Source organism: Chinchilla lanigera, unplaced genomic scaffold (genome assembly GCF_000276665.1).
Source record: "Chinchilla lanigera isolate Chin_1 unplaced genomic scaffold, ChiLan1.0 scaffold00116, whole genome shotgun sequence".
In the NCBI taxonomy this organism is placed as follows: Eukaryota; Metazoa; Chordata; class Mammalia; order Rodentia; family Chinchillidae; genus Chinchilla; species Chinchilla lanigera.
In genome coordinates, this window is record NW_004955517.1 from 3393031 (window position 1) to 3420995 (window position 27965).

The window sequence follows — 27965 nt, forward strand, 5'->3', positions numbered from 1 at the left end:
GATCCCGTGAAAGCTCAGGGACACCCCAGACTTGCCTCACCCCCTCACTGCATCTCCAAAATAACCCCAGTCCAAGACAAGGAAGGGAACCAAAGCAGTGCAGATCAGGCATACAGATTTTCTCCACTGTTTCTCTTATTTTTCCTTTTTTTTTTTTTTTGTAATTATTACATCAGGACCCTGATTTTTTAAAAAGGAAGGAGAGGAAAAAGGGACGTTGTTGCTTCCACCAGGTGGCTGCCAGTTATTCCTGTGTGTCCAAAAACCTGAAAAGAAGGCTCGCCTTAAATACTTCATTCTTCCAAATTCCCAATTCAGAAGAGAACAGTTAACAGCCTCCTGTCCTTCTGTTAAACTCCTGCCGAGTTGACTAAAAATCTAGTTAATAGAGTCTAGTGATCCGCCTGCGGTATGAATATTCCTGTACCAAAAGGCTCACAATGATAGTGTCACTTGCCATATTGGGTTGCCTTGACTGCCTTTGGCAGAATTTTCCACTCCGACCATCCCTGGACCAAAGCCAGTCATATCAACAAAGCTCCAGGTCTTACCCAGGATGGGGTTAGTATTAATTACCAGATCTGTGTGCCAACCAGGGTAAAAAAGCCCCTCTCATTAATTGTGTAGGGAAAAAAAAACTTTTTTAGAAAGAACAAATAATATGTAAAATAAGCAAAGTTAAATTCATGAGTTGTTTTCTAGTGAAATTTTCTAAATCACCGTCTAAGGAAGAGAAACCTCACTCCCTTTTGTTCAGAAAACTCTTTCTCTGGCCTAGGAAAGCTTCTATGAGAAAGAAAAGTCCTAGTTACAAGGTACTTCTGTAGCTTTGGGAGCCCTAAGACAGTGTTGCTATCTAGGGGTATCGTGGTGTGCAGAGGACGTCTGGCCGTATCTGGAGACAGTCTTGGTTGTCATAACCTGAAGGTTGGGGGCATACTACTGGCCTCCAGTCGGTTAGAGATGCTGCTAGACACCCCACAATGCATAGCACAACCCCACCCCCAACAACAAAAGTATCATGGGAAAACATGCGCTGAGTCATATAATACCTCCACCCACACAAATCCTTCGCCTTTAATGATATGGGCTTTTTGAGTTTAAACTGTAGTATAAATCATTAGCATTACTTTTGGGTCTTCCAGTAACTGAAATCAGAATACTGTACTGCTATCTCAGAAACTAGTCTCAAAACTAGTCTCAAAAATCCATTTGGCAAGTTCATCCAAAAAACATCCTTGTAGTGTCTGAAGAATAAAGGCCAAAGGATCATTATCACCGGACGTTCTCAGCTTGACACTCACACCACCCCTGCACAGAAGGTGCCCTCCAGGTCCCCAGAGACAGGCCCTTTCACATCATGCACACATGACAAACACAAACTGTCTAAGCAGACATCACTGAGTTCAGTCTTCGGATCTGCCACTTGCTAGCGATGTGACCTCAATCACTTTACCCTCCCCAGGCCGCAGTCTTGTCCTCCACGAAACCGTGGATAAAAATAGTTCATTGTTCTCTGGATTCAGAGGACCAAATGAGGCAATGCCTAGGAAGCACAAACCACAGGGCATGGCACATAGAAATTACTCCATAAATATCTCTTCTCAGTGTTGCTTTTGTTGTCCATAGAGGTGGTAGTGTAGACACAAGCACACACGCTTGCCTAAGAGAGGCTTTATAGCAGACAGAAGAGAAGTCCTGATAAATTCTGCACCCATGCGATTTGAAAGACCAGAGACCAGATGATCAGGGGACATGGTAGCTAGTACCAATCCTCAGGTTTGCTGCAAGACTGTTAAAGAAAATCTGTTTTAAAGTCATGCAAGATCCCAGGGAGGCAGAGACTGTAAAGGAAGAGCCCAAGAAGGCATTCTGGGGCTGGACCTATGGATGTCCAGGGTTAGGGTATGGGGTGGGAGGAAGCTGCGCTTGGACTCTAAACAGGAAGACAGTATCACTTCCTCCAGCAGTGTCCTGGACTCACAACACTGTATCTGCATTAATCCTTGGCAAGGCCCCTCCTTGGAGACACTCTTTTAAAACAGAGACTGGCTTTGCTGAGATTGTGACGGTTCCTGTGGATATTCACTTTGTAGGGTCTAGCTGCTCTATGTCCTCTAGGGGCTGAAGTTTCCTATTAATATGTATTGTTCTGTCTTTTCATAAATGCTTGTTATCCAGGTGTACGCATCACAACCACTTATGTGTTTTTTATTTTTAAAATGTGCTCATTCCAGCTTTACATAAAATTTCTGGGTCAGTAGATCCAACATCAGTTAGACTCAGACCGCATTTCTTTAAAGTAGGTGCCAAGGGTTTGATCTAGTCAAGAATCACCAAGGTTCTCCATTGTGGGTGACTTTGTCCCCAGCATATATTTGGAAAGGTCTGGAGACATTTTTTTACTCTTGTAGTTGGCTGGTGGAGTGGGGATGTAGGGTGTGACTGCCTCATAATGGCTGAGTGGTAAGCACCCTAACATGTACAAGTCACCCCTCAACAAGCACCTACCTGCCAAAATGTCAGTAGTGTCAATACTTATGAATCTTGATTTAGAGGATAAAATATACTGAAAGACATATTTATCACTTATTTCTATTAACATCTTTCCTATTTTGTGTCACATTGAACAACTTAACTTAAACGATAGGAGAAGGTTCTAGTATTTTAATTTTAAGACAGGAAGCTTGAGGTCCAGAATGAGCTAATCAAGGCCTCAACACTGCAGCGCCCCCATCCCACCTCCAGAACTGTGGGTTTCTGCCCCAGTCCTGAGAGCATTAATAATGTCTACCCTTCCACCACCGCACCCCTAGGGACCAGGAGAAGTAAACACTCAATGACTATTTGTTAAACAGCTGTTAGGGATTCTCAGCTTCCCCATGTTATCCTGTGCATTTTGTCAAATACATTTTCAATTCTTTTTCAAAATCTAACTAAAAAATGACAGTGAAGTCCTTTAAACATCTCACTCCGGATTTTTTGCAATCATCAGTGGGATTTTCTTGGACATCTTCAAGATGCATTGTTCTGGTTAATGTTGGGGAACGCATTGTGTGGGCCCGTGTGATTGGTTCACCAATTTGAAGATTCACTGGGAGACATTTCTGTTTTAATTATGTTTGAAATAATTTCTACAATTTGTTAGTCCTGTTTTCCACTTTACTGAGCCCTTGAAGCAGAACCTAATTCTCCGGGTCAAGATCAAAATGTTAGCACTTTGGCTCCACCCTGCTTGACCCCAAGTTTGACCACGCAGTTGTGAAGATGTAAAAGAGCAGATGATTCAGAGCTGTGGAGTCAGGTAGGTCCCCAGCCTCTGCACACAGTCAGTGCCTCTGGTCACACTCCCCGCACCCCAGGAAGATAAGGCTGAGGTGCTTAGGAGAAGCTCACATTCCGAAAGTTGCTCCTTTGATCCAGTCCAGAGGACTTTGGGGCATGGGGAAAGGGCAGTTGGGGGCAGCTTCCTCCTAAAAGGCAAAGTGCAAACAGGAAGAAAGACTCCAGTAATTAAAAGTCCTCATAAATACCTGTTTAACAATGACAGCTTGGTAACGTTTATTTAGAATTTGTTTCATATGTGTGTTTTCCTCGCTATGTTGAAGGCAATGGTGCTGTCTTACTAGAGATGTTATTCCTTTTCAATCGTCCTCGCAGCCCCACCTAGGAAGGAAGAACCTTTAGGATCTCCATTTTACCCACAGCACATGGGACTGAGGCTGGGAAGAGCCGGTATGTTTTGGGTGCTATGTATGTCCCAGGTCCTACTGGAGGCAGTAAATGTCATGATGCAGGTACTGCTCATGACCTCCTCCTGAGGTAGGTTTCTGCCAGTGAGGAATTTGGGTCACTGATTGATAGACTGACTTCCAAATTTAGAAGCCTGGGAAGTGGTTCGTACTAGATCCAACCGCTTTCTTGCTGACCCAAGTAATGGACGCCCGACCATAGTACCTTAGGAGGAAAAAAGATAAGACGTTCAAATATGTGCTCCCAGACCCCAGGAGCTCCCACTTGACTGAGCGCTCTGCACCCCAAATCCATCCACTGGGGTTCTTCCCACACAGTATCACAGCAGTGTGCAAGACAGAAATCGTACTCAGTGACCTCAGGGAAGGACACGGCTCATCAGTCATGGCTTGTCCGCGAACAGTGATGGGAGTTCATAGCTAAGCAGAGAACCCACTGATAAATCTCACCCCCACTGGGGCAGCCTCCTTGGGAACATGTGGATATCGTCACGGGGGTTGAGGTCCATGCACAGCAGCAGTACCTAGGCCTGAAGATGGGTCACCCCAGAAAACACCACTGTAGCCCACAGCAGGATGACGTCCCTTCCAGAACTGGGGGGATCTGAGCACAGTAGGGAACCTTCCATACCATATGTGCTGCAAAAATCCCTTCTAACCTAGCCCCAGCGAAGGGGTGGTTTTCAGCTTTCAGTCTGTATCTCCCTCTGTGCCGTGTCTAAGATCTTTTATCCCCTAAGAACAAAGTTGTGTGGTTTATTTGGGAGAGAAATGATGGTAACACAATACCATTACATCCCAGACAGTTGATAAATGGTTTACGGTAACAGCTTCAGTGTTTTAAGCAAAGCTGGACACAGTGGTATTATTAAGCAACAATGCCCAAGATTTTCCTACGAGGCCCTGTTGATTCTTTTAACCTACCCACATAGCTAAGTTTTCAATGGCACTATGAGGTTTCACAGATCACCAGTACTTCCCAGGGGAGGAAAAAGTAATCCAGAGTTACAGAATAACATGGTTATACAATCTGCACATAATGCAAATGGAGTTGCAACTAAATCATTACGTGGTCATTATCCAGTAACGCCTAACATGTCAGCAGTGTGAAAATTTGCGATCAGGTATCACCCAAGTCCTTCCTTGATTTATTTCCAGCCAAAGCTTACAATAAAAGTGTGACAAGGCAAAGAAAGGGGGCAAAGGAAGGAAGGAGGAAAGGAGAAAAAGGGAGAAAGAAAAAAAGAAAAGCAAGAACGGGGCTGGCTTCTTTTCTCTTGAAGCTTTTAAGAGCTTTCCAGATAGATCATCAGCTGTAAGCCAGCTCTTGAATGTAGCAAATCCCTGGGCCAGTGGAGAGCGGTCCATATACATTGTTTCTAAAGAGTTTGTTTATTCAAAATATGTCCGGTTTTGGCACTCAGTTTTCTAAGTGAGTGGGGGCTTGGGGGCAGGGACTGCGGTCAGCACCGAGCCCGGTTTAATGAAGCTCACTCCTCCTGTGGCTTCTGAACACCACGAAAGAGCGAAGGATCACGGGGGGATGTGCGTTTGGACATGTGGGAATTCTCCCTGAGTCTTCCCACTTGCTGACACGCATTAGAGACGTGGAGGCCCCTGTGCGTTTGTTGATGCACGTTAGAAATAAATTTGGGCATCCAGGTTAAAGACCTCACTGACACCAAGATTTGCGAAGAAGTGCTGTTAGGAGCTTTACTGTCTTCCTGAGCGCGGCCAGGCGCGGAGGTTTATCAAAAGAAATATGTAAATAACACAACTTGCTCTAGAAAGGAAATTAATCCAAGCCCTCCATGGCGTAACACTATCTTCTGCCCTCAGGCTTTCCTTGTATAACTTAAAGACATGCAGCAGTCTAACAGCCCGGCTCAGACAATAATTTAAAGCACAAACAATGGAAAAAGAGAGAAAAACAAAAATAAAACCAGACCCGGGGCATCCCTCAGTCCCTACAAAAGAACTCCAAATGAGTCTTCAGGGCATGCGCAATATTACTATTAAATCTAGCACTGTCAGAGCCAAGTCGCTGGCTTGGGCAGAGTCCCCCCTCCTTTTCGGGGGAAAGGGGGAAAGTGTTGGGGGGTGGGGGAACCAAGCCAATCAAAGTTAAAATAAAGTCTCTTTCTAGCAAGACTACTGTCTATAACATGTTGTTCCTTATAGAAAGTGGGGTATGGTGGCATTTGCTTGATTAACTTGCTCGACAAAAGTGACAGCTGCTGTGTGTGCATGCGGATAAGCTGCACCGCGCAGTTCCGCCTTTGTACATCTGTCAGCAAAAAGGGAAGAATAAAGAGTGAAAAGAGACAAATTGGTCCCAAAAGACACTCCATTCAACTTAGGAGGTTTGCCCCATTCAGGCGCTCCCTGTGCGCCTCAAGTACTGAGGGCTTATTCAATTTCATTCACTCTTTCGAATGAACCCACAAGTGTTTAATTTCTTATTCTGTCGCCTCAAAGAGGGGGAGGGGTGGAGAGGAAGAAGGAGGGGGCGCCGCCGGCCGGCTGGGTGATCCAGGCCGCACGTATTAACTCATGGCTGCTTTCTGGTTTCAAGCTCAGTGCCCAGCTCTGTACCCATCTGAACATTTTATGGGGGACCTGGCGCAGGCGCCTTGCCTCCTGGCTGGCAGATTCAAAACCATCGGGTAGATATCCAGGGCACCCGGCAAGGCTGAGTGTTTGTCTTGCATAGGGACAGTGGTCTCGAGTGTGTGCCTCTTACAGAAATGGGATGGCTGGCTCCCCAGCGTGAGGTTTGAAAAAGTGACTTGGCAGATATGGGGGGGGGTTTCCTCCCTCCCAGAAAGAGAAAAAACTTAGAGCCACACGCAGTGAGAAGTAGCAAGAGGGGAATATGGTTTCCTGAGATTAAAAATAAAGCAAGAGGAAAGGGCGCCATTGGAGGCAGAGCCCAGCTGCACACGGTGGAAACACATGTTAACTTTCTGAAAGCAGCACTTTTTCTTCTTCTCCTTCTGAGCCCCGGCATCAGAGCCTACGTTCCGACCTCCTGTAAAGGGGCAGTGCCTGGGGGACACGGGCTGTCTCCTGCCAGGGGCCTGGGAAGCCTCCAGTGCACCTGTATGGCCATCTTCCCTCCCGCCTTCCTCCCAGCCTGCCTTCTCTTTTGAAACCAGCTCTCCTCCAGCTCCCGGACCACCATCCGCGGTGTGTCCCTGACCCCGGCCCTCCTTTGTTGACTGCTTCTTGGAAAACACTCAAAGCCATCTCTGGCTCCCAGAAAGATCGCGCTTTTTCTGATGAGAACTCGTACTCCAAAGATGTCATGTTCACAAAGTGAACATAGATCTAGTTTTAAAACTGCTTGAAGGACGTTGGAAAAGTATTCTAGATCCAGTTACAACTGCAGTGCTGGGTTCTATTGTCTTTGAGCTCTGGGGCTCTGAATACACCTGCTAGGTGGTAGATTTGGGTCCGTTCGTTATCTGCCTGGGAACTGTGTGTTTTGGCCAGGAACACTCCCTTTACCGTTTATCTGAGCTTTTTTGGTGTGACAGCATAGAAATCATGTGAATATACAGACTTTTTTTTCATACTGAGAGCAATGACTAAAACCACCTTCACCCAGAAAAATAGCTCTAAAGTCAATGTGAATTTCCCTAGGTAAGAACTTTGTCTTTGGCTGCAAACCTCTAATGATTCATGACTATGGAAAGTTTAATGTGTGCACATTGTGAAATTAGCCCTAATGTGATTAACCAACCCTGTTTTAAAAAGACAAAGTTGGCACTCCGCTTTATCTTTCCGTTCTGTACAAGAGCTACAATCCTTATTTTAGAGTATGATTTTTATAATCATTTCTATATGGTATGCAAATTTCCTTTTCAGTTGCTTACGTCAATCTGCTTGTGAATTAATGCAGTTAACTCTAAATGCAGTTCCCATACCTATGAAGCAATCAGAGGAGTGGGCAGAAGCCGTTCGTGAATAATCTGAATTCAGTTCCTACACTGAATCCTTCTCCTACCTCTTCCCTCCTTGCATGGATCTCGGAAAGTAGTTTTCCGATAAATTATTTCCACTTTGGCATGGATAACAGGTGGGAGCATGGGCCACCAAAACGAGAATTTCATCTTTGACATAATTGAGCCTTACGTGACTGAGATGGCTTGAAAGTGTGAATTCAGATTGTAACTATACATTTGCTCAAACAGTAGGTTGCTTTGAGAGGCCAGAGGCCAAAGGCAGGGGGGTCCATTTTCTCAATGCACAGGGAGGCCTGGCACTAAATCCCCAACGTATGCAGAGAAAAATAGGCCCGGAAAAACGTATTGTTAATGGTGGTCAGTTTGTTAATGCCCAAACTGCACACCTGCCCCAAGAGACCCAGGTGGTAGACAAGGCCCGGCCAGAAGCTGAGGGGCTTAATCACACTCTCTTGTTATTTAATGTCTCTCGGAGAGAAAAGGAGTCTGAACCAAGAAATCCCAGGTACATGAGAGAGCTGTTCCTTTTCTTCTCTGTATCACAGTCGCCTGGTCGGCCTGCCGAAAGTGTCGGCCTCTGACATTTGCTAGAAACTTGTCTCTGGAACGGGAAGCACAGGCGAGTGTGCCCTGGTTTTGCTGTGATGGGCCCCCCTGCACAGCAGGGGTAGAGAACATCTGGTGCAGGGTGGGGCCTGTGCTCCATCTTTAGTTCAGGATTTGACCGCTGGTTACGTTTTTATTCGATTGCTTACACACTCAGCAGTTTCAGGAGTCATGTTGCAGAAAGGTAAGCACAGATCTCATTTTGCTATCTGCACTGGAGTCTTGCATTCAGGACAGCAGGGCTTTGGAGATCTAAGCAAAAGAGAGAGGGGAGCAGTGTATTTCACTCTTTGGGCATCTCAAGTTCAGCGCTGGAAGGGCTTTGACAGAGTTTGCCTCACTTGTCCTTTAACTTGTTATGAAGTAGGACACGGAGTTATACAAAAAATTGTCTTTGTAGGGAAATCACGGTCTTTAGCATTCTAAGGGTCCAGTGCAGGAAAAATACAGCACAAATTAAAAGCCAATTTATTACATATGGCTTATTGCGTTACCTTTCCTTCCTTGTTATAGAGAATGAATACATATAAATATTATACGTTATAGAAACGTAAGTTGGAACTTTAAAAGTCACCAATTCATGAGATTGTTAGGAGAGTTCAGTGAGCTTAATCTGCATAAACTCCAGAAGAGCCCCTGGCCCATCCTAAGCGCTCACTGAATGTTTGCTGTCATTATTTGTATTCTGCTAATTGTTATTAGGAATGCCACTGTAAACTTTCTTCCCAAATGGGTTCCTGGTAACATAAGTACCCCCGAAATATTAATAACTGGCTTGTGAAGCATGGCTCTTTAATCAAGTACATTTGGAAAAACACAGAGCTCACTGGAACTCTTTAGTATGGACTTCGTGCACATGCAATAAGCTAATGTCGTACAGTAAACCAGAGCCCCCAGCGACTCCAGGCAGAGCACACAGTATGCAGGTCTGCGTCCAAAGGACAGTGGAAACAGCAAAGCCACGGACGCGGTGCTGTTATTTCATTTCCCTTCCAAAACTTACACCTAAGTCATTTGGTCCTGCGTGCACTTTGGCCCATTGGTCTGACCAACCTGCAGCAGTCCCCCAGCAGGGTTTCCCTGGCTGTGAAGACCAGGCCTGGAAGCCCGAGTGGGGAACTCGACTTTCCCTGCAGCTGGCAGGCTTCTGGCCCTGGCCGTACGCGTAGTCCCTTTTCAGTGCTGTGCACTGTTCGGTGCCTTCCTCGTGTTCTCGAAGGCATTGCACTGCCTCGAATCCACAAACTTCAGAACAACCTTGGGTCAGAAAGCTGCTTCCAATCGTGAAACAAGTCCCTGCCCTAGACAAAGACAGGAATCGCTTCTAGCTGGAGTGCTGCCGTCCACATATATGTCACAGCTTAAATAAATAAAAAGACACAAACTCCTGGGATTGGTTCAGCTGGGCTGGGAGCCATGCGATAAGAGGTCACTGGTGTGAGTTACTATGGTAATTGAGTAGTATCAGCAATAGTTTTGCTCTCATGAGCATTAAAGCACATAATAATAGGCAAACAACAGTGGTTAAAGCAAGCAGGTAGGATTACTATGTTCTTTTGTCAGAAGTATATAATGTCTTGTAGTCAGTTTTAAAGACTTCTCAACCCCCAAATCCACCCCACCGTCACCTGCTGAGTAATTTTGTATGCTTAATCTCCTGCCCTCAACTCCAAGATCTCTGCTAATTTGAGACAAATAGGTATTTCTGACATTAAATAGGGCGGCAAGGAAGCCCTGACCTAGAAAACCTGCATTCTGAAGCACTGCAAAAAAATATTCTTTCAACAATTTTGTTAAGACTCTTTTGAATGACGAGAGGGAAAAGAAAAAAATAGCTTTCCCCAAAATGAGAGGTTGCAGTCTCCGAAGGAAGGATTGTTCTGTATTTTTTGTTTTGCTTTATTTTGTGTGTTGGGGGGCTTTTTATTTGTTTGGGTTTTTTTTATTATTATTATTTTTGCAGAATAAGAAAAAAGGGAAGAAAGAAGAAAGAAAACTTGCAAGGCATCTCCACTCCCAACTTCCCCCATAAAACTTGTCACTTCGCATTGCCATCCGCTACCCCAACAATAATCACTCCGTGCCTATTGCTAATTGCAAGCACAGCTGAGGCCCAGCGGGAAGCCCTTGCACAGTCTCAGGCCTTTATCCGAGGCTCAATCTGTTGTATGGCACTTGTTCACACACAAAAAAACTACCAGCAAAGGCAGAAAGAGGCAGAGTCACAGGTTTCTTGTAATCCCTCTGCCTCCCCGCTGACAGCCCAGCCCTAGAAGCATTCCTGGTTTTGTCCTCCTCTTTACAAAATCTGAAGTGACCTTAAGCTACGAGCATGTCAGCTTTTGAATGTCGAGTTGCCGGCTTCTTCAGGTGCATTAAGGAGCAGGGGGGGTTACATCTGGCTTCTGCGTGTCTGTTTGCAGCACCCCTGGGGCGAGCTGTGGCTTCCTGTAACATGTAAAATATGAGTGTGAACTCAGGGTTCATGGCAAGGAACAGGAGGTCATGCCTCCATTCAGTTCTAAGTAAAGAAACTGGGAGTTTGCAGATGTTTTTCTGTATGTGTAATGACACCACCCCCCTCCACAGCCACCGAGCAACCGAACGCCGTTTTTTGATAAAATGTGCCACAATCAGTGTGCTACTTGCAGATTTATTCATATCAATTTTTGCAATTTATATATTCAGAGACAAGATTGCTATTTCGGCAACTTTATGTTGGATGTTATGCATTTGCGTCTAGAGAAAGAGGGAAGAAAGAAGTCCGGGCGAGGAGGGTGGGCAGGAGAAAAAGAAAAAGAAATGAAGTCTGTCCCTGTGGCCACTGGCCGGGGTGTTGTCAAGGAGACAAAGTGTCAGACCCGCGGCTCCGCGGCTCCTTCTTGCCCTGCAGTCACTTCCTGCCTGGGCTGGGAGCTGGGGCATCTCCTGCTTGTGGCCCGGAAGAAGGCCCATTAATGGCAGCTGGCAGGGGAGGGTGGGTTCTGGGGACAGGGACCCGTCTGCCCAGTGGAAAGCTCAGGCCACTTGAAGAAAGGCCTTTGCGTCCTCCCAGAGGTCAAGGACAGGTGGGCTCGTGAAGAACCTTGGTGTGATGTCCACTGCCACCTGGCAGGGGATCCTCAGCCCTTCCTGTCCACCCTGCCGCCCTCTAAAATGGAAGGGAATTAAGTAAGCCTCCTGCGAAATTCCTGTTTGCAGAAATTTCTGTTCCCAGCCCAAAGCCACACACTGTATTTTCCCTGAAAGAAGACATTGGTGGAGCGAACGTGGAAATTAAGCCTCCTGAGCCCGGGGAGTAAATGCTCCACAGTGGGACAGTGTTAATTGCCAAGATTGGTGCAAAGATCATTTCGAGGCATTTAAGAAATACATGATTTTTATTAGTATAACTGTTCCACGTCGGAGTTATTTCTCAGCAAAGGGCAAAAGCTTTGCCTGCCTCACATTATTAGCCTAATTCTACTTAATTGTTTCCTAAAATAAGGGCTTCCTGAACACACATTCCAAACCTTAATAAGTCTGTTGTGGGAGTGATTCTGGATGGGGAGCTGCTGCCCTTTTGGGCAACCAGGATCTCAGCACTGACTGGGAGCCTCTCAAGCTCTGTGCTTGGAAATTAGGGGTGTGGGGGTCAGCCTGGGGACGGGGAGACTCTGAGAACGTAAAGTGGTGCAGCGTGAGGTGCAGAAAATGGGTCCTCTCTGTGTTGTTTGGATTCCATCCTCCGTGAGGATTCTCGGTTCTTATCTCTGGGCTTCATTTAGTTCTGTTTCACAGATTTAGAAATGTTGGCCCCGTGGCATGTTTTAAATAAACCAAATAAATGACTGAGCAAATGCTACCAGATTTGTTCTTTGTTCTTCCCAGCGTCGAAGCTCGACCTTGAGAAATTGTTTCGATCCTGGGATTAAATGAAATGCCTATGTCTTCCACAGAATTTTGTTTTTCTTTTTGTAAAGCATGGCTAGGCGTTCCAGATTAGAATACGTACGTTGCTAAATATTCTTGAGCAAAGTTTCCTTTTCAGTATAAGAACTGGTTTTATTTCCCATCTTTTCTTTTTTTCCTTTTCTTTTTTGGACTATGTTTTACGGATATAACATAAAATATCCCATCTTAACCATTTTGAAATGTACAGTTCCATAATGTTAAGTGGATTGTCATGCAACCAATCTTTAGAACATCTTTTATCTAGCAAAACTGAAACTGTACCTATCAAGCTACAAGTTCCTTTTTCTCCTCTGATTAGCCCCTGCCAGCCACCCTTCCACTTTCTGTTTCTGTGAATTTGACTACTCTAAACACCTCATGTAAGTGAAATTGTACAGTATCTGTCTTTTTGCGGCTAGCTTGTTTTACTGTGCACGGTGTCCTAAAGGGCCATCCATTTTGTGGCATAGGGCAGGATTTCCTTCCTTTTCAAGGCTGGGTAATCCTGCATTGCACCGTATTTGTTTATCTATTCTTCCCCTGGTGGAATTAGGTTGCTTGTACCCACTGCATAATGCTGCTGAAGATGGGTATACAAATACCTCTTTGAAATCCTGCTGTCAATTTTTTTGCATCTGCACCCAGAAGTGTTGTTTTGCCCATCTTTCTATTATGGCACTTACTCAGGTGGTGGAAATGGGGACAGAATGGCACTTCTGCTGGAGTTGACAGGGTGTGTCTGGAAATAATGCTTAGGCCGAGCTTTCCTGCCACAGGTGCCCCTGTCTGGAAGCAGACCATTGCATCTCCTTGCAGTGACGGCCCGTCCCACTGAGACACGGGGTTGGCTAAAATAAAGGGGGTTTTTGTGACTTGTTGGGTTTTCATACAGTCTAACAGAATCAACAACAACAAAATCATTAACAGTCTGGCTTTGGCTAGCTTATATAGTTTTCTGAAACTGCCAACGGGTTAACAAGGCCATTTCTTAAAAGACACAGGCTGTGCCTTCCAGAGGGAGACCCCTATGGAACCCATGTAAGCTAAGCTTTGGATTAAATTCCTTGCTTGTTTGTTCTCAGGAAAGATCCTTCAAGACGGGTACCTCTCCCCACGTTCTCGTAAGCAATGAACGTCGATAAGGCTGAGTATCAGTAGCTGGGCTAGAAGGCTGCTGTGCATTCCGTCAGGAGTCCAGCTCTGGGCTTATCATTTGATCATTCATATGAAGTTGTGATGCCGGAGAATCAATTACCACTAGATATTTCTCCACACTTCAGGCTGAAAGAGTTGAAATTTGGCTTTAAGTAGATAGATGCTTATTTTAATAAAAGAAGATTGAGAGTATTATTTAGGCCCTTTCTAGGGGGTAAACAAATATTGTATTGCTAAATTTCACATACAACCCCAAACTTTAAGCGGTAACAATTTAAATCTGCTTTTTAGAGTGTATTGCCTTTTTCTTAGGGGCAGAGACTAAAGGCAAAAGAGGAGCTGGACCCGCTCAGCGCCAGGCTATAGGTGGCGAGTCTCTGAAACCGAGGTCCTGAGGTTGCTCAGCCTGCTCTATCGCAAGCCCTGGGGACCCGGCCACCTTGAAGAGGCCCCGCTGACTCTGGGCACTTCAGTGGGATGGACTTTTAGGCATCCAGAAATTGTAAAAATGGGGGGAAACCCATATTCAACTAGAAAGGACATTTGAGGCAGCTGGCAAGGTCATTCTGCTGAGCCGTGGCCTCTGGTTTGAGTGCTAGTTGTGGCTTTGTGCTTTTAGCTGAGCGTTCTGAAGCCATGGCTGGGAGATACCCATCCTTAGGCACAGCTCCCTTTTTTTGGTCAGAAACCGGTTTTTTTTTTTATTGGTAAATTTTAGATATACATAATGATAACGTTCATCATAGGGAGTCCGTACCTGTACATGATGTATCTTGCTGCTTCTTTTTTCCCCATTCCCCTCCCCTCCAGCCCCTCTTCCCCCTTACTTACAAAGCTTCGTTTCCATTTCTTCCCTCTATTCCTTTTTCCTTACCCTTCGCCCCCGCTCCCCACTCCCCGCTCCCTTTCTCATGTGAACATTCTTTTCCTGTTTCCCAAAATCTATTATGTATTTTGGTCCTTATTTCCACTACAGCAACACTCAGCGAGGCAGCGGCTCACATAGATCAATGGTGCCTCCACCTCTGAAAGTATCCGGGTGGCGTGCCATTCTTGTAAAAAATGTGTCAGGCCCTTGGAGCGTTGACCAATCCTGAGGCTTGCTAGGAGCAACATGCAGCAGGTCAGCGCCTGGCCCACCCGGCAGAGGTGGCCTGCACAAGCCAGAGTTCCATTGCTCTGCCCCCTCTGAGTGCAACCGGACCCCTGTTAGCCCTGAGGGATCCACAGGGCGGTGGGATGCGGTTGGGCTTACAAAGCAGTGGGTACTTCGGGAGAAATGCAAAGAAACCCCAGATGAGGCTTTGCACAGGCTCCTAAATTACCCAAATTGTAAGGAAAAGATATGCATTTAAAGCTCCCAATGCAAAGTATTTTATTACAGTGTTTCAATACACCGATTAAAATAGGTTGTGAGAATCTTTTTTCCAGCTAATAATAACTGGTCACCTAAAATAAAGTGAAGAGCTTGGTCACGTGGGTGTGGTCGAGGTATTATTTTCCTCTTTGATTCTTTGCCAACAAAGTGTCATTTGTTCACCAGAGCCAGCTGCTCTGATGGGTGGCGGGGCTGAGTTGGAGAGAGGGTACTTTCCAGAGGAAAGGTACAAGTCCTCCAGCCTAAAACGGGTCGATTACCAAGCAGTTACCAAGTTATCAGTGTGGCTGCTCAGAAAGGTTCATGCAACTCTGAGAAGCACACAGTTAGGATGATCTGATTTCTTATTTGGGAAACAAGGTGATATAGCTTGGCTCACAGAATAACACTTAGCACCATATGTGCCTGGGATTATCGTAAGCACTCTACACATATTAACACATTAAATCTCCCGCAACAACCCCAAATAGGTTTTATTATCCCCATTCACTGGATGAAAAAACTGAGGCACAAAGATTCTCTTAGCCACAAGGTTTTACTCTCTCTCAAACTTTTGAGAGAGAGTTACATAAACCATTTTACTTCTCCAACTGTTATATAAACCATTTTACTTCTCTGCATCTCAGTTTCCTCATCTGTGAAGTTTTGGGTGGTAATATGCAATTATAGCACCGTTTAGACTTCAACTCTAAACTACCCAGGTATTTTGTGTTTTTCCTTCCTGCATATGTGGCTTGAATATGCCAATTTCAAAAGCAATGCATATCTAGAAATGAAGCAACAATGATACATGTAGTCCCCCTGTAAACCATCACTCAGCAAAGGCTAGAGCCAACAGAACTTTTATTCAGGGAAAGTGTGAAGTTGTGTATTTGTGCCTGGTATGTTTATTAGTCCATTGAAAGAGTATGTGATATTGGGCTAAATATCATCCTCAGATATAGGTGTGGGTGGGGCAACATGTCTTTATGTATGTGTGTGTGTGTGTGTGTGTGTGTGTGTGTGTGTTTTACTAAAAGTGGTATTCTGCCATATGCATATAGATGTCAATACAAACTTTGTTTAGAGAAATAGGCAAGACAGGAAGAACTGAGTTTTCCACTGGACTATTTTCATTGGATTTGTGACTTTGCCTGAAATTGTTCCTAATTCTTCCTGTGATGTTTGTAATTTCACAAGACAAATTTTTCCTCTCATGTGAAAAGGTGCTACTATTTTGCTTGCCTTTTTTGCTGAAAAGTTTATCACTTATGTCTGATTTTTCAGGACTAAATTTTGGTCAGTGTTATAACTTTTCTTTCTCTAAAACTCTCTTAGGAAAATGCAAGCCACTGTGGTGAAGGCAATTTTTCTAGTTGTGTTTCCCTTTGTAAACAAACTATCCACAGTGAGAAATTTCTGCCACTAACAATGGTGGAGCTACCAACATAAAACAAGAAGAGAAGGTAGGATAATAGGAAAGGAGAAAATTATTAATTGTAGTAAGAAATGGCATATCTCATCCCTATCCAAGTTTTTCTAATCATTTCCTTTAAGAGGCAGGGTATGGTGATTGACACCTATAACTCAGGATGCTGAGGGAGGAAGATTATAATCAAGGCCAGCTTAGCAACTTATTGAGACCATATCTCAAAAAAAAATAAGGGGCTGGATATGTAACTGAGTGATAGAGTGCTTGCCTAGCCTGTATGAGGCCCTAGCACAGCCAAAAAAAAAAAAAAAAAAAGAGAGAGAGAGAGAGAAAACTACAAAATTGTCTCTCCTCCACCAATTCTTTAAAGTCATTGAGTGTTTTTCTTTGGGAATGTCACAGAGTTTCCACACTCTGCTTAGCTACTTTACAAGGTCATAAAGTATAGATTCTATGTACTCCAAGCAAAGCCTGGACTCAGGTTCAACAGGATCATTCCACTCCTTAGAGAACTTCAAAACTGAAAAGCTCACTGTGAAGACATCTAGAACTAGAGGGTGCTTCTGTATCACCAGTTCCTTGCTTATTTAAGTATTGAGTTGACTGGAAATAACTCGTACAGACTTGGTAAATAACCAAATTTAAATCTGTCCCCATGTTTACTAGTTGTGTGCCCTTTTTTCTGTCTTCTATGAAACAGGTTTATAGTGTCAGCTTCTGAAGAATTCAGTGATTTAATGATTAACCATGTTCGCAATGTGTATTATGCAGGCCTTGCCCACTGTAAGGGTTCAGTGTCCAGTGAGTAAGTGACTATTATTACTAGCTGTGCGTGTGTATGTGCAGGGACAGGGCAGTTTATCGGGAATCCTGTACACGGTAGTACACTTTGTTGAAAACCGGAAACTCGAAAGTCTTATAGAACAACCTGGTCTGACAGAGGTTGGCCAAGTTAAGGAGATAAATGGCCTTTGTGATATACTCGTACGGAAGCACAATGAACAGACTTGCCCCATTTAAGTCTGTATTCCTTGTTTCTGTTGCCAGTCATCTGTGACCATCCCATTAACAACAATGTCTCCTTAGGACATAAATTTATATCACGGCGTTGGGGTCCAGAATTCAGACTTAAGCCAGGCATGATGATGCACATCTGTAGTCCAAGCTCCTTGGCAGGCTGAGGCTGGAGGATGGCAAGTTCAAAGCCAGACAGACAACTTAGTGAGACCCCCAAGCCCCCATTCCTGCCCCCCAAAAAAGAATTAACACATATACATGGTGGTGGCTGTGACGGCAGAGGGTATAAGCACAACAGCAATCGTTCTGACAGTACTCTCTATCGCGGATGGAAACTGCCCAAATCTAAATAAGAGCCCGTCTTCTGTGAACCCTGCATGGTCCAGTGAGGTGTTAGTTAGTCACTGTATCTCTAGTTCTGCTTGTTTCCAAGAGAGAAAGTTTCCAGTGAATCCTAGGGCAAGGGCTAAGGAGGAGTAAGTTCCTTCTTGACTGCAAAATTTATGGGGGAGTCAAAAGACATTAGATAATACCTTGACACAATATTTTTAAAAAATCAAGACTCGTGCAAAAAATTACTGATGAATGAACTATCACAATTTTAATTAAAGTTGGCATTGGATTCTGCTCTCATGTGATCTGCCTCACTGCCCCTTCGTAGTCATGGCAGCAGGGGATCTGAGCTTGCACAGAAGCATCATGTGTATACGGACTGCCCTATGGGAAGCAGTATGTTTGAGGGAATGTGATCATATCTGCGTAGTAATTACCTAAGCTTCTACAAGGAGTGGATTGAGAAAATTTCTTTGGCATTATAACCTGAAAGTGTATCTGCTGTTTCTGAGAGTAGTGACAGTGGCTAAGTTTTTATTGAGTACTTACTATGTGACAGTCATTCTCCTTAGCACTTTGCATAAATTATCTCTTTCAGTGCTCACAGTAATCCTATGAAGTAGGTGCTGGCATTAACCCCAAGAGGAGACAGAGGGTCAGAGTTAAGCAGTTTGCTTCAGGTTATCCCCCTAATAAGTAGCCAACCCAGGCTGAAGCTCTTCTTATCCTCACAGGGTTTGAGAAATCACTCATTCTTTGTCTGAATCCTTTTAACCCAAGACCTCAGTCTAGATCAATGTAGCTTAAATGTGCTATATGACCCAAGACAGTCACACAGGTCTGTGTGATGACCTAATACAAAATAACCTTCCAAAGGAGTCCCATTGCTAAGAGCTACTCATGTGCTATGTAAGGATTATGCATTCAATTCTGGAGATATTCCAAGAGAAGTTATTTCTCCCACCCCACATGGTTTTCCCTGGCTACCTGGCCTGTTTTCTTCTTTTTTAAAAATCTCTTTGCTTGAGAGAGAGAAAAAAACTGAGTGATAATGGTGGTTGCAGTGGAGGAGACAAGGGTGGTGGCCATGGCAGAGGCGGGTCACATTGGTTGTAGTCGTATAACATGCCAAGCTCCGCTAGTAGATGCTCCAGCAGCATTTCATTTCCTCATCAGATGATCCGTTCCCATTTTTGTCAGGAAGCCGAATCTTCTGAGACTGAAAGTAACTTGCTCAAGGTCACAAACTCTTATGTTTTAGAGCTTGTGCTCTTAACCACTACGTAACAGAAAGTAAGAAAGAAAAATGAAACGGCAAAGGGTTTTAGTGAGCCTCCGAGCTCCTTTCAAATAGATCTTTCTGATCTGGTTGCAGCTAATAGAAAAGTTCCCAACTTCCCAAGAACCCCCAGACCTACAGGTTGCAGCTGTGATAGGTGTCCCTGTGGGTTCCAGCATGAAAGTCTCCATGATGCAATTCCTGGGGACCTGTTTCAAAGGAGCCAAGCTACTGCGGATTTTCTTTTTCTCCTGTTTTTTTCAGACTACAGAATCTTATTTAGGAAGTCTCCCATTTATATTCCTGAATTAAGGGGAGGCGGCCAAAGAATTGTGATTATACTTAGTAGAGACCGTCAGTTCTCAATTGTGGTTTCCACAGATCGAGAGTACATTTACTGCCCAGGTATTAGGATGGCTCCAAAAAAGACACATCAAAACCCAAGAAAAAACAAAACGGGGAGAACTTAAAATGTTTTATGAATTTCCTCTTTTGAAGAACCATAACAAATCTGCTGCATTAGCAACGATCTCAAATACAGCAAACCTGACTAATAAGCACTCTCAGCCCTCCAGGAAGAGCCAGAACAACCCAGCAATACGCTGTTACTGTAAGGGCCGGGAGGGAGAAAGCCGTGGCTGTGGAGCTTGCCAGTGTCGGTGGTGTAAAAGCCTCCGCTGCGGCCTATTTCTAGCTCTCTCTGCGGTACCCTGGGCGTGGAGGTAAAAGCAAGGCCCGAGATCAGCTCTCCGGACCGACACGCAGCTCCATCTGATTAGGAGCCCGGTGGTTGTGAGCTGTTTCTCTCCAGGGGCAGCCAGTTTCAAAGCCACGACACGTGTGACCTTGGGCAAGTCACCTCCCTGAGTCTTTGTTTCCTCCTCTCCAGAGGACAAGAGGCGGGTGCCTTCCACCTCCAACATTTTAAAGTTCGAGCAGGCAAAGCCTCCTGCTTTCTCTGACATCCAAATGCCTTTAAGCGCCTTTCTGGAAAACCCAGTTAGTGCTGTGCAGCATCCAAAATTGCCTCCAATTTCATCTACTGAGCATAAGGTTTGGAAAGGAGTGACTGACTCCCTTTTGCCTCTTTCGATGTGTAGCCAATGGGGCATCATACATTTTTTACACTTCTTTTGCTAGATGTGAGATCCAGGAGGAAAAGCATGGATGTTCCAGGGCGCTCTTGCTCTCCTGGGGTGGGAATCTGCGCGGGATGCAGGGGCCCTCGCTGTGCGCACCTCCTCCCTCCCTCCCCTCAGCAGCGCAGGGAGACTGTGGATAGCACACTACCTTTTTATTTGCATTTTTATTGTATTATTTTACCATTTAAAAGCCATTTTCAAGTATGGAAACTGCCTACATAAAATGGAGGGGGGGCTGCTATTTTTTTTTCCTGAAAGGTGGCACGTCTCTCAGCAAAGAGAAAAAGGCATGTTGCACAAGGCTTGTTGGCAGTGATAGAAGCCAGCGCCGGTTTGCCTGTTGTCACAGCCAAAGCAAAATGCCACCTCTGCCTGGAAGCCAGAGTGCCACACTTCTCTTTTGTGTCCCGGGGATGTACTCATCACAGGGCCCAGGCCTGCCGGTTGGCCTGAGGGTTACAGGATTCTTGAAGGCCATCTTCCCACCCAGGGCGCCAGAGGCAAGGGGAGGTTGCTTAGAGTTCTCAAAATCGATTCTGAGCCCTCGGATCACATGGCAGATGCAGCCAGGGAATGTGAGATTGGAGGCCCAGGGTGAGCCCAGAAGAGCCCTCAACTGCCAAGAGCAAGGTAAGGCTGTAGAAACAACTGCGACCCAGGGACAGTCCTCTCCCTGGACCCTCTTGATCAAACCCAGGTGCGGCGACAACAAATGTTCCCGCATCCCATGGCAGGAGGTGCCAAAAACACCTCCCACCGACAACCACTACCCCCAAAAAAGTTTTGTTAAAATATTCTCAGCCCTAGAGGGAAAACCTGTCCATGCCTCAAGCAGCTTGACCCTCGAAATCCCCTCCCGGCGTGGCGTGATCCCCACATCACTAGAAGATTCTCTCCCACTGTCCCCCTCCCTGGCCACCCGCTCCATGGGGAGGGACAGAAGGCTCCTAAAACCAACAGTTTCGCCTCTATGATCTTTAAAAGAGCAGAAGCTGGCTGTGAGGCTGCAGTGCTGCCTCCCTTGGGGTGGTGTGGGCTCCGTCGCGGCTGGGCTCCAGGCAGAGCCACAGTTGGCTCCAGTGAGGAAGGAGCCTCGACAGGGAAGATTGCGAAGAGGGCTTCTGCACACCATGGCTGAGACTGTGTCGTTTCTTGCAAGGTGAAACTTGGCAGTTCTACCTTGCAAGTAAAAACCCAAATTAATTTTTTTTTAAAGAAATTAAGTCAGAAACAAGGCTTCAGAAAAACTGTGAGTGTTAGGCATAAACTGAGTTTGGATGATCTTTAGGTGAGAATGGGTGGAGTTACCATCAGAAACATGTTTTTATTTATGCTTTCCGAATCCCCACTGGTGTGTGATGTGTGCGCGCGTGTGCGTGTGCGTGTGCGTACTGGTTAGTGTGAGAGGGTGCATCCTCTCAGTTCCCTAACCACTCTCTCTTTTGCATCTTTTCTGTGCACAATTCATATAGATGCCCTATGAATAAAAACATATAGGTCCATCCTCACCTTTTCATTTTATTTGTAAATTGTTTGGTATACACGGCGGAGCGTAATGAAACCTGGAGAAGTTTAAAAGATTAGATTTTTTTCCTATCCTGACACTTCATAACACTGTTCATATGTCTGTGAGTGAGATTTATGAATATATGAGCAGTGCTGCAAAATTATACTGCACCAGAGGCTTCCTGCGCTACAGGGGTGGCAGTCTAAAGTGACACCGCTTCAAGCATTTTTCACAGACATGAAGCAAAATTTAACCCCCTTAAGGGGAAGTATGATTTCAACAGCTTGAAATGAGCTCATTTGTAGATGGTTCCCTCTCTCCCTTTCTCTCCCTCTCTCTCTCTTCTCATAATTTTTTGGTGTTAAGATTAAAACAGATTGCACAGCCAATGCAAGGGCACGGAAGCTGACCAGAGAACAGTTTGGCCCTTAAAGTGAAATCCTCACACCATTGTCTCGTGAGGAGCACCCCAGTCGGGTAAACGAAGGGAAACGTCCCCTCCATTCCTCACGCTCTCAGCCTGACTCCCAGAATTGTACATAATACAGAAGGGCCCAGGGTTTTGGAAAGGTAAGTGGCAGCGGACAGTAATTAGTTCGGTAAAGAAGTCCCCATCTCTGGGCACAGGAGACAACGGCATTAAGAAATCAGCACTGCCTGGAATCTCAAATGAGTGAAATTAGCCAATTACAGAAAGAAACAGAAGAGCTAAAGATGGTCTCTGGGAATGGACTATATCCAAAACGTGTAGGGTAGAGGTGTTAGATGCCAAGACCGCTCTCGTTTGGACTGGTCCAGCACCTTGTGGTTTTGTGTAAATTAATGTTCATGATCTCTGTCCTCTCAAGCTCTCATTAACCGTTTTTGTTTCCTCCTGGAACAGAATGGGGTGCTCAAACACGGCCTGGTCCCTCTTTGCCCTCTAAAGACTCCATGACGTGTTGGCTGGAGAACTTTTTCTCTTTTTCAGCAATGGTACAACAGCTCCATGAATGTCATCTGTACCTGGTTGACGGACCGGATGGACTTGCAGCTTCACATATATCAGTTGAAAACACTAATTAGGATGGTAAAGGTAAACGAAAAAATAATAATAATTATTCTCCATTGCAAATAGCCTACTGAAATACACCTCACTGCCAAGCCACAGGACATCCTTAACACAAAGAATATTTGTTTACATGTGCAACATGAATTTCTAGACTAGAATCTCCTACAAGGGGAAAACACTCGGAAATCATTTCGTTATGCCTGGTTCATTTCTTACTCATACATCCAAGAAAACTTTAGTGAAAAGGAATTTGATATCTTTATCCAGACAGAAAAGAATACTTTATTTGCCTTGCAAAAAATACCACAAAGGCATGGTACCCTTTGCATTAGACTTTCAAAAGCTGGCATTTGGTGTCATTATGCTAATCACATAAATTACCAATTTCATTTATGGTTTAATTAAATAAAATTTTATCACAATTGATTTGATGGAGATATTTACTTGCAGCTATTTCTAAATATGTCCCGGGATCATTATCAGAATGCAAATCAATATTGTTCTCATAGTTAATTGAAGTGGTTTCTCTTACAATGCGTGTATACAATCAAATGTAAAGGATCACAAAGGTGAGATAACATACCCTGAAAGTAGCTTTTTTCCCTGTTCTTCTGCACGCGCCTTGGACTAATGATAATTATTTCAGCGTGAAATCTCAGTGGTTTACATGAAATAATAAGATCACAGAAGGGGGTAAATACGTTTTTGATCATTTCAGTTTCCATTTGATGCCTCACTGTGGAGGGTTTTTAAACCCTCCTGTGCAGAACTCCCATTCAAAGCACAGTCTCCTTCAAAATATTTTAACCATCTACATAGCTGAATTCCTGTTTCTTAACAGCTTGCCAAAAGTCTCCCCCACATCCAGCCGCACCCCATTTCTCCGTCTCTTTTGGATCGGCACCATGCCCTTGAGGGTACTCCCCCACCCCGGTGCTGACGTAAACCAATGTGTGATTAAGGAGAAGCTTTGTCGGGGGCTGGTGATTTAGCTCAGTGGCACAGTGCCTGCCTGGCAAGCGCAAGGTTGTGAGTTCAATTCCTGCTACTGGAAAAAAAACAAAACAACAAAAAAAAAGAGAAGCATTGTCATTCGCATTTGATCTCACAAAGCACCTGCCTAGAAAAGGTTACAGACAGCAGTATATGACAGCTCTTAAAACACACACAGGCACACGTACACACACACTCACTCCAGCTATGGACTGAGCTGAATTTTCCCATTTTTATTTCAGTTTCCCTAAGCAAACTCACTAGCCATTGCATGACCACTTGAAGTCCATTTTCTGGATATAAATATGCTCATGGGGGAAAGTGATTTCCATTTGACCTTTACTGGGTCGATATGAAAAAAAGAACATTTTAATATTTTTAAATTATCTCCCCATAACTGATATTTCCAGATCTGTGTTGAGAATTAGCAATATTTTATTAAGAAAAAATATGTCAGAGAGGAGGTTAATCTTCATCCTCTGTCAAACACACACACACACACACCCTACAGAGAAGTGGTGCAGAAATGTCACTGCTGAAGGAATCTCTTCCCCTCACCAAAATCAGTCCTTGCTTCACTAAGGCCACCCCACAGAGATAGGAAGCAGAATTCACCTCCTAGTACCAAGTACAGGACCAAGAGGTCTCCTTCTGCAGGGCCCATTTCCAAAGATACCTGGCTTCCTCTGCTCCCTCAGCAGCTACTCTGTTTACTCATACATCCATTCATTACCCAGGAAGCATGCCTTCATTCACCCAACACTGGATGAAGACGAGGTGAGCCTCTCCTTGCACATGACCAGATGGAAGATTCAAAAATGGCTAGAGGTGGCCTGCCCTTATGCATTAGGCTCCAGGTCATATCCTGGAATTCAAATTCCAGGCAGAACACTCAAGCACATTTACCTGTATTTTTCCCATCCTGTTTTGGCAACAATGGTGTTACTGAAAATTGCCATGCAACCACTGATTAAAAAGTTCAGAAATTTCAGCTAATGACCTGGCTGGTCTACCCCACGGACTCAGCCTCTTGCCTTTCCCCATCAAGGTAGAGAAACAGTCCAAGCAGCTGCCTGGCCGCTTCCTCCTCTTGAGAGCCTGCAGCTTGATCCAGGATTTAGGATGACCTTATGATTGAGTGCCTCAGCCAGGTTACTTTTAAGAGGGCAAGAGGGACTAGGAGTAATCATGCTGGCAGAGTGGGCAAAGTACAAAGGGAGCACATGGTCATCCTTCCCACAGTCTTACGGTGTTGGGCTGCCCAGAGCCAAGCTGCACTTGCTCATTCATTATCTCTAGAGTCACTGCGACGTGTAATCTCCGAAGGCAGCTGACCTTGCGATGGCTGAACTACCACCGCATTAGAAGGATTATTAAAAATAATGGTGGGAGTGGTATTGGAATACGTTAACTTTCTTTCTTTTGCCCCTTTGTCAAGTTTCTTATCGCAATAGGAGAAGCAAACAGCAGAATCAGTAGCTGAAATGATATGCAGTGTGACAAGAGTTGTAGTTAGAAAGGGGCCTTTTTTAAAAAAAATAAATTATGAAGTAGACAACAGCCAGATGCTTCTGGTCATGTTCAATTAACACGAAGGGATTTCTAGAAAAAAAAAAAAAAAAAAAAACAGTCCTCAGGATACCTAAGGAAATCCGAGAGAAATTGCCTGAAGGAACAAAGAAAGAACTTGTGGTTCAGTACAACCCAACCATTGTTCTTGAAAAAGAGCCAAGTTTCTTCCCTGAGTGCATAAAGTTGTGAACGGAATAGATACAGTTCTTTCCCAAGGAGATGAGAACTGAGTCACATGCCTGCAACATATTGATGAGGCATTAGCGCTCCATCTTTCCCGTCATTGTTGCTGCCCATGATAGGTTTCATATACCAACATGCATATGTCTATCTTGTGAACAAGACAGAGGGATCCGGTTCACGCAATTAGAAGACTCAAAAATCCTAAAGACGAGACTGCAACAGAAATCACAAATACCATAATCACTGGATCCATCATTTATATGCTACAGCCCCTCGCACTGTCAATCACAGTGTGTTACACTAACCTAAGAGAAAGAAGCAGACTTAAAAAAAAAAAAAAAGTACCAAAACAATTATGGAACATTTCCCTCTACAGAACTGAATAAACACACACTTATGTTCTTTGCTTTGTCTCATCTAATACAGTTTATCCTGTCACAATTTCTCATTTTCTGTCATTCAGTGAGGCTCAGTTTTCAGTACAAAATGCAATCTGAGTAGGATGGCCTTTTACTTGGCACTGAAGGCAGAGTGACATTAGCCGAAGTCCGGTCTTCTCACACACACCTGCTTTGCATCCTCCCTCTCCACCCGGAGCTGAGCTCTCCCTGATCACTGCATCTTTTCCCTCCTTAGAAAACCTACAGAGATTTCCGATTGCAAGGGGTCCTGGATTCCACCCTCAACAGCAAGACCTACGAGACCATCCGGAACCGGCTCACCGTGGAGGAGGCCACGGCGTCCGTGAGCGAGGGCGGGGGCCTGCAGGGCATCAGCATGAAGGACAGCGATGAGGAGGACGAGGAAGACGACTAGAGCCCTCGGGCCTGGAGTCCACCGGGACACAGTCCTGGAATCACTGCATGTCCTTAGTCTGTTAGTTAACCCCACTAGGGAATTTTCTGTCCTCTACCATGCCCATGAGATGTTGACCAGTACAACTGTCATTTTAGCTATGTGGTACCAAGATTAGCAAATGACCTTCAGATCTACTGATTTTCTTATTTCCATGTCTGTATGTTTACAAGCAATATGGAGCACCATTCTTTAAATGCCGTTCGTGGAGAACACGTAGTCCAGCTCTTAGGCCCGTCCGCATTCTTGGCCAAGTATAATGATGCTTCATACTCAGTACTGTGTGTGTCGGTGGTACGAGGGTGTAAGGGCAAGTATGCTGAGTACTTTAACTTCTTCGTTCATGTATGTGGATGCCAGTTATTTTAATGAGTACATAAATAAATTAATTTAATGAAGCACATAGATCTGCTTGGTTTTTATTGAGAAACCAAAAGCCAGGCTCCAACAGCTAACTTTTGGTTCTTTCTGTTCCCCTAAAACTAAAATAAAACTGGACCCCTGTGTTCCTGGTAGCCCAGCTTTTCATTTACCTACATAGCCAAAAAAGAAAAGAGAAAGCTACACACCAACGGACTGGTTCTCATCGCCTCGGCAAGGGGGCTATCCTGTCACGATTAGCACCTAGCGCCGTGCAGAGTAACTGTCTCCTGTCAAAGTTTATCCTGTTAAATGTTACCTTTTGCTTTTGTTTCAATAACCCTGTGTGTTAAAAAAAAACTGAATATTTAAATTACAATCCTAGACTACAAATGTGTTTATAAGAAGATAAAGGTGTTTCCTTCAGGAGATTATAACCATAATTTAAATTATTTTGTTCCACCCTGTTTTTTACATCCACCATGTACCCTGCATTTGGTCTGTGACTGCGCGACCCTGGGGTCTGCTGCGGAGCTCGTTCTGTCTGTGTAAAGTAGTGGATCCATCTTGCTTTTGCCTTATATAAAGCCTACAGTTATGAGAGTGTGGGAAACTGTGGCTTCTCAATAAATACCTATTCAAATGTCGTAAGAATATACATTTGGGTCTGTCGTCCTCTGTCTCTGACAGCCAGAACTGAAACACAAGCAGCAGGAAGAGATGGAAAAGGGGAGGGAAGAGGTGATTCTTCTGGAGTGTCCTTGACACGGTCGGAGTGAGTCATTTCCAAATGCTTACAGTTCTCCGTGAGAGACTGCCTGGAATGCCATTAATTCAGACTCCACTAATTCAGGATCTGTGGGCATTTGGACATGTTGGGCAGATTATGCTCGCATTATAGGATAAATAAGGGTTTGCTAAGCAAGTGAGTCGTGTAAACGAGAGAAATGTTTCTCCTGTATGAAGGGAAGGCCAACAAACTGTTTTCAAGCACCACTTTAACAGCAGTGTTTGCATTCAAACAAAGTGTGTGCCAATTATATATGATTCTTATATATTTGTTAAAGCATTTTACAAGCTTCTCTAAGCTACGGAGTGCTCCTCTGATGCTCCAGTCCCTGTCAGCAATACAATCACCCAGGTTTGAAAGAAATCAAACACACGCAGCCCTGAGTGCTTTCTTTGTCAGTGAACCAGGTTGACCCCTCTGGACAGTGCATCCCACTGAGTTTAGTTCTTGAGGTACACAGGTGCAAAGCAGCAGCAGAACTTGCTGCTCTTGGAAGGGTTCCATTAGAACCCATTTATTGAGCAACTATTCTGTGGTATTCTGCAGGTATTGCACCACTTAAGTCTCCTAACAATCATAAGAAGAGAGAAATAGTATTCTCTTCATTATAGGTGGAGAAATGAAGGCCAAAACATTAAACCAACTTGCCGAAAGATCACACAGCTCCATACAGAAGCATT

General features: G+C 44.6%; 1 protein-coding gene across 1 annotated transcript in view; it reads left to right on the plus strand.

Annotated features, from left to right (window-relative positions):
• The window catches only part of Cadps (Ca++-dependent secretion activator), a 454713-nt gene extending 427560 nt beyond the window's left edge, over window positions 1-27153 (plus strand). The window contains exons 34-35 of the mRNA XM_013506934.1: window positions 22452-22556; window positions 25917-27153. Coding sequence (XP_013362388.1) covers window positions 22452-22556; window positions 25917-26096 — 285 coding nt within the window. The 3' untranslated portion in view covers window positions 26097-27153. The remainder of the gene's footprint in view (window positions 1-22451; window positions 22557-25916) is intronic.
• Window positions 27154-27965: the final 812 nt, after the last annotated feature.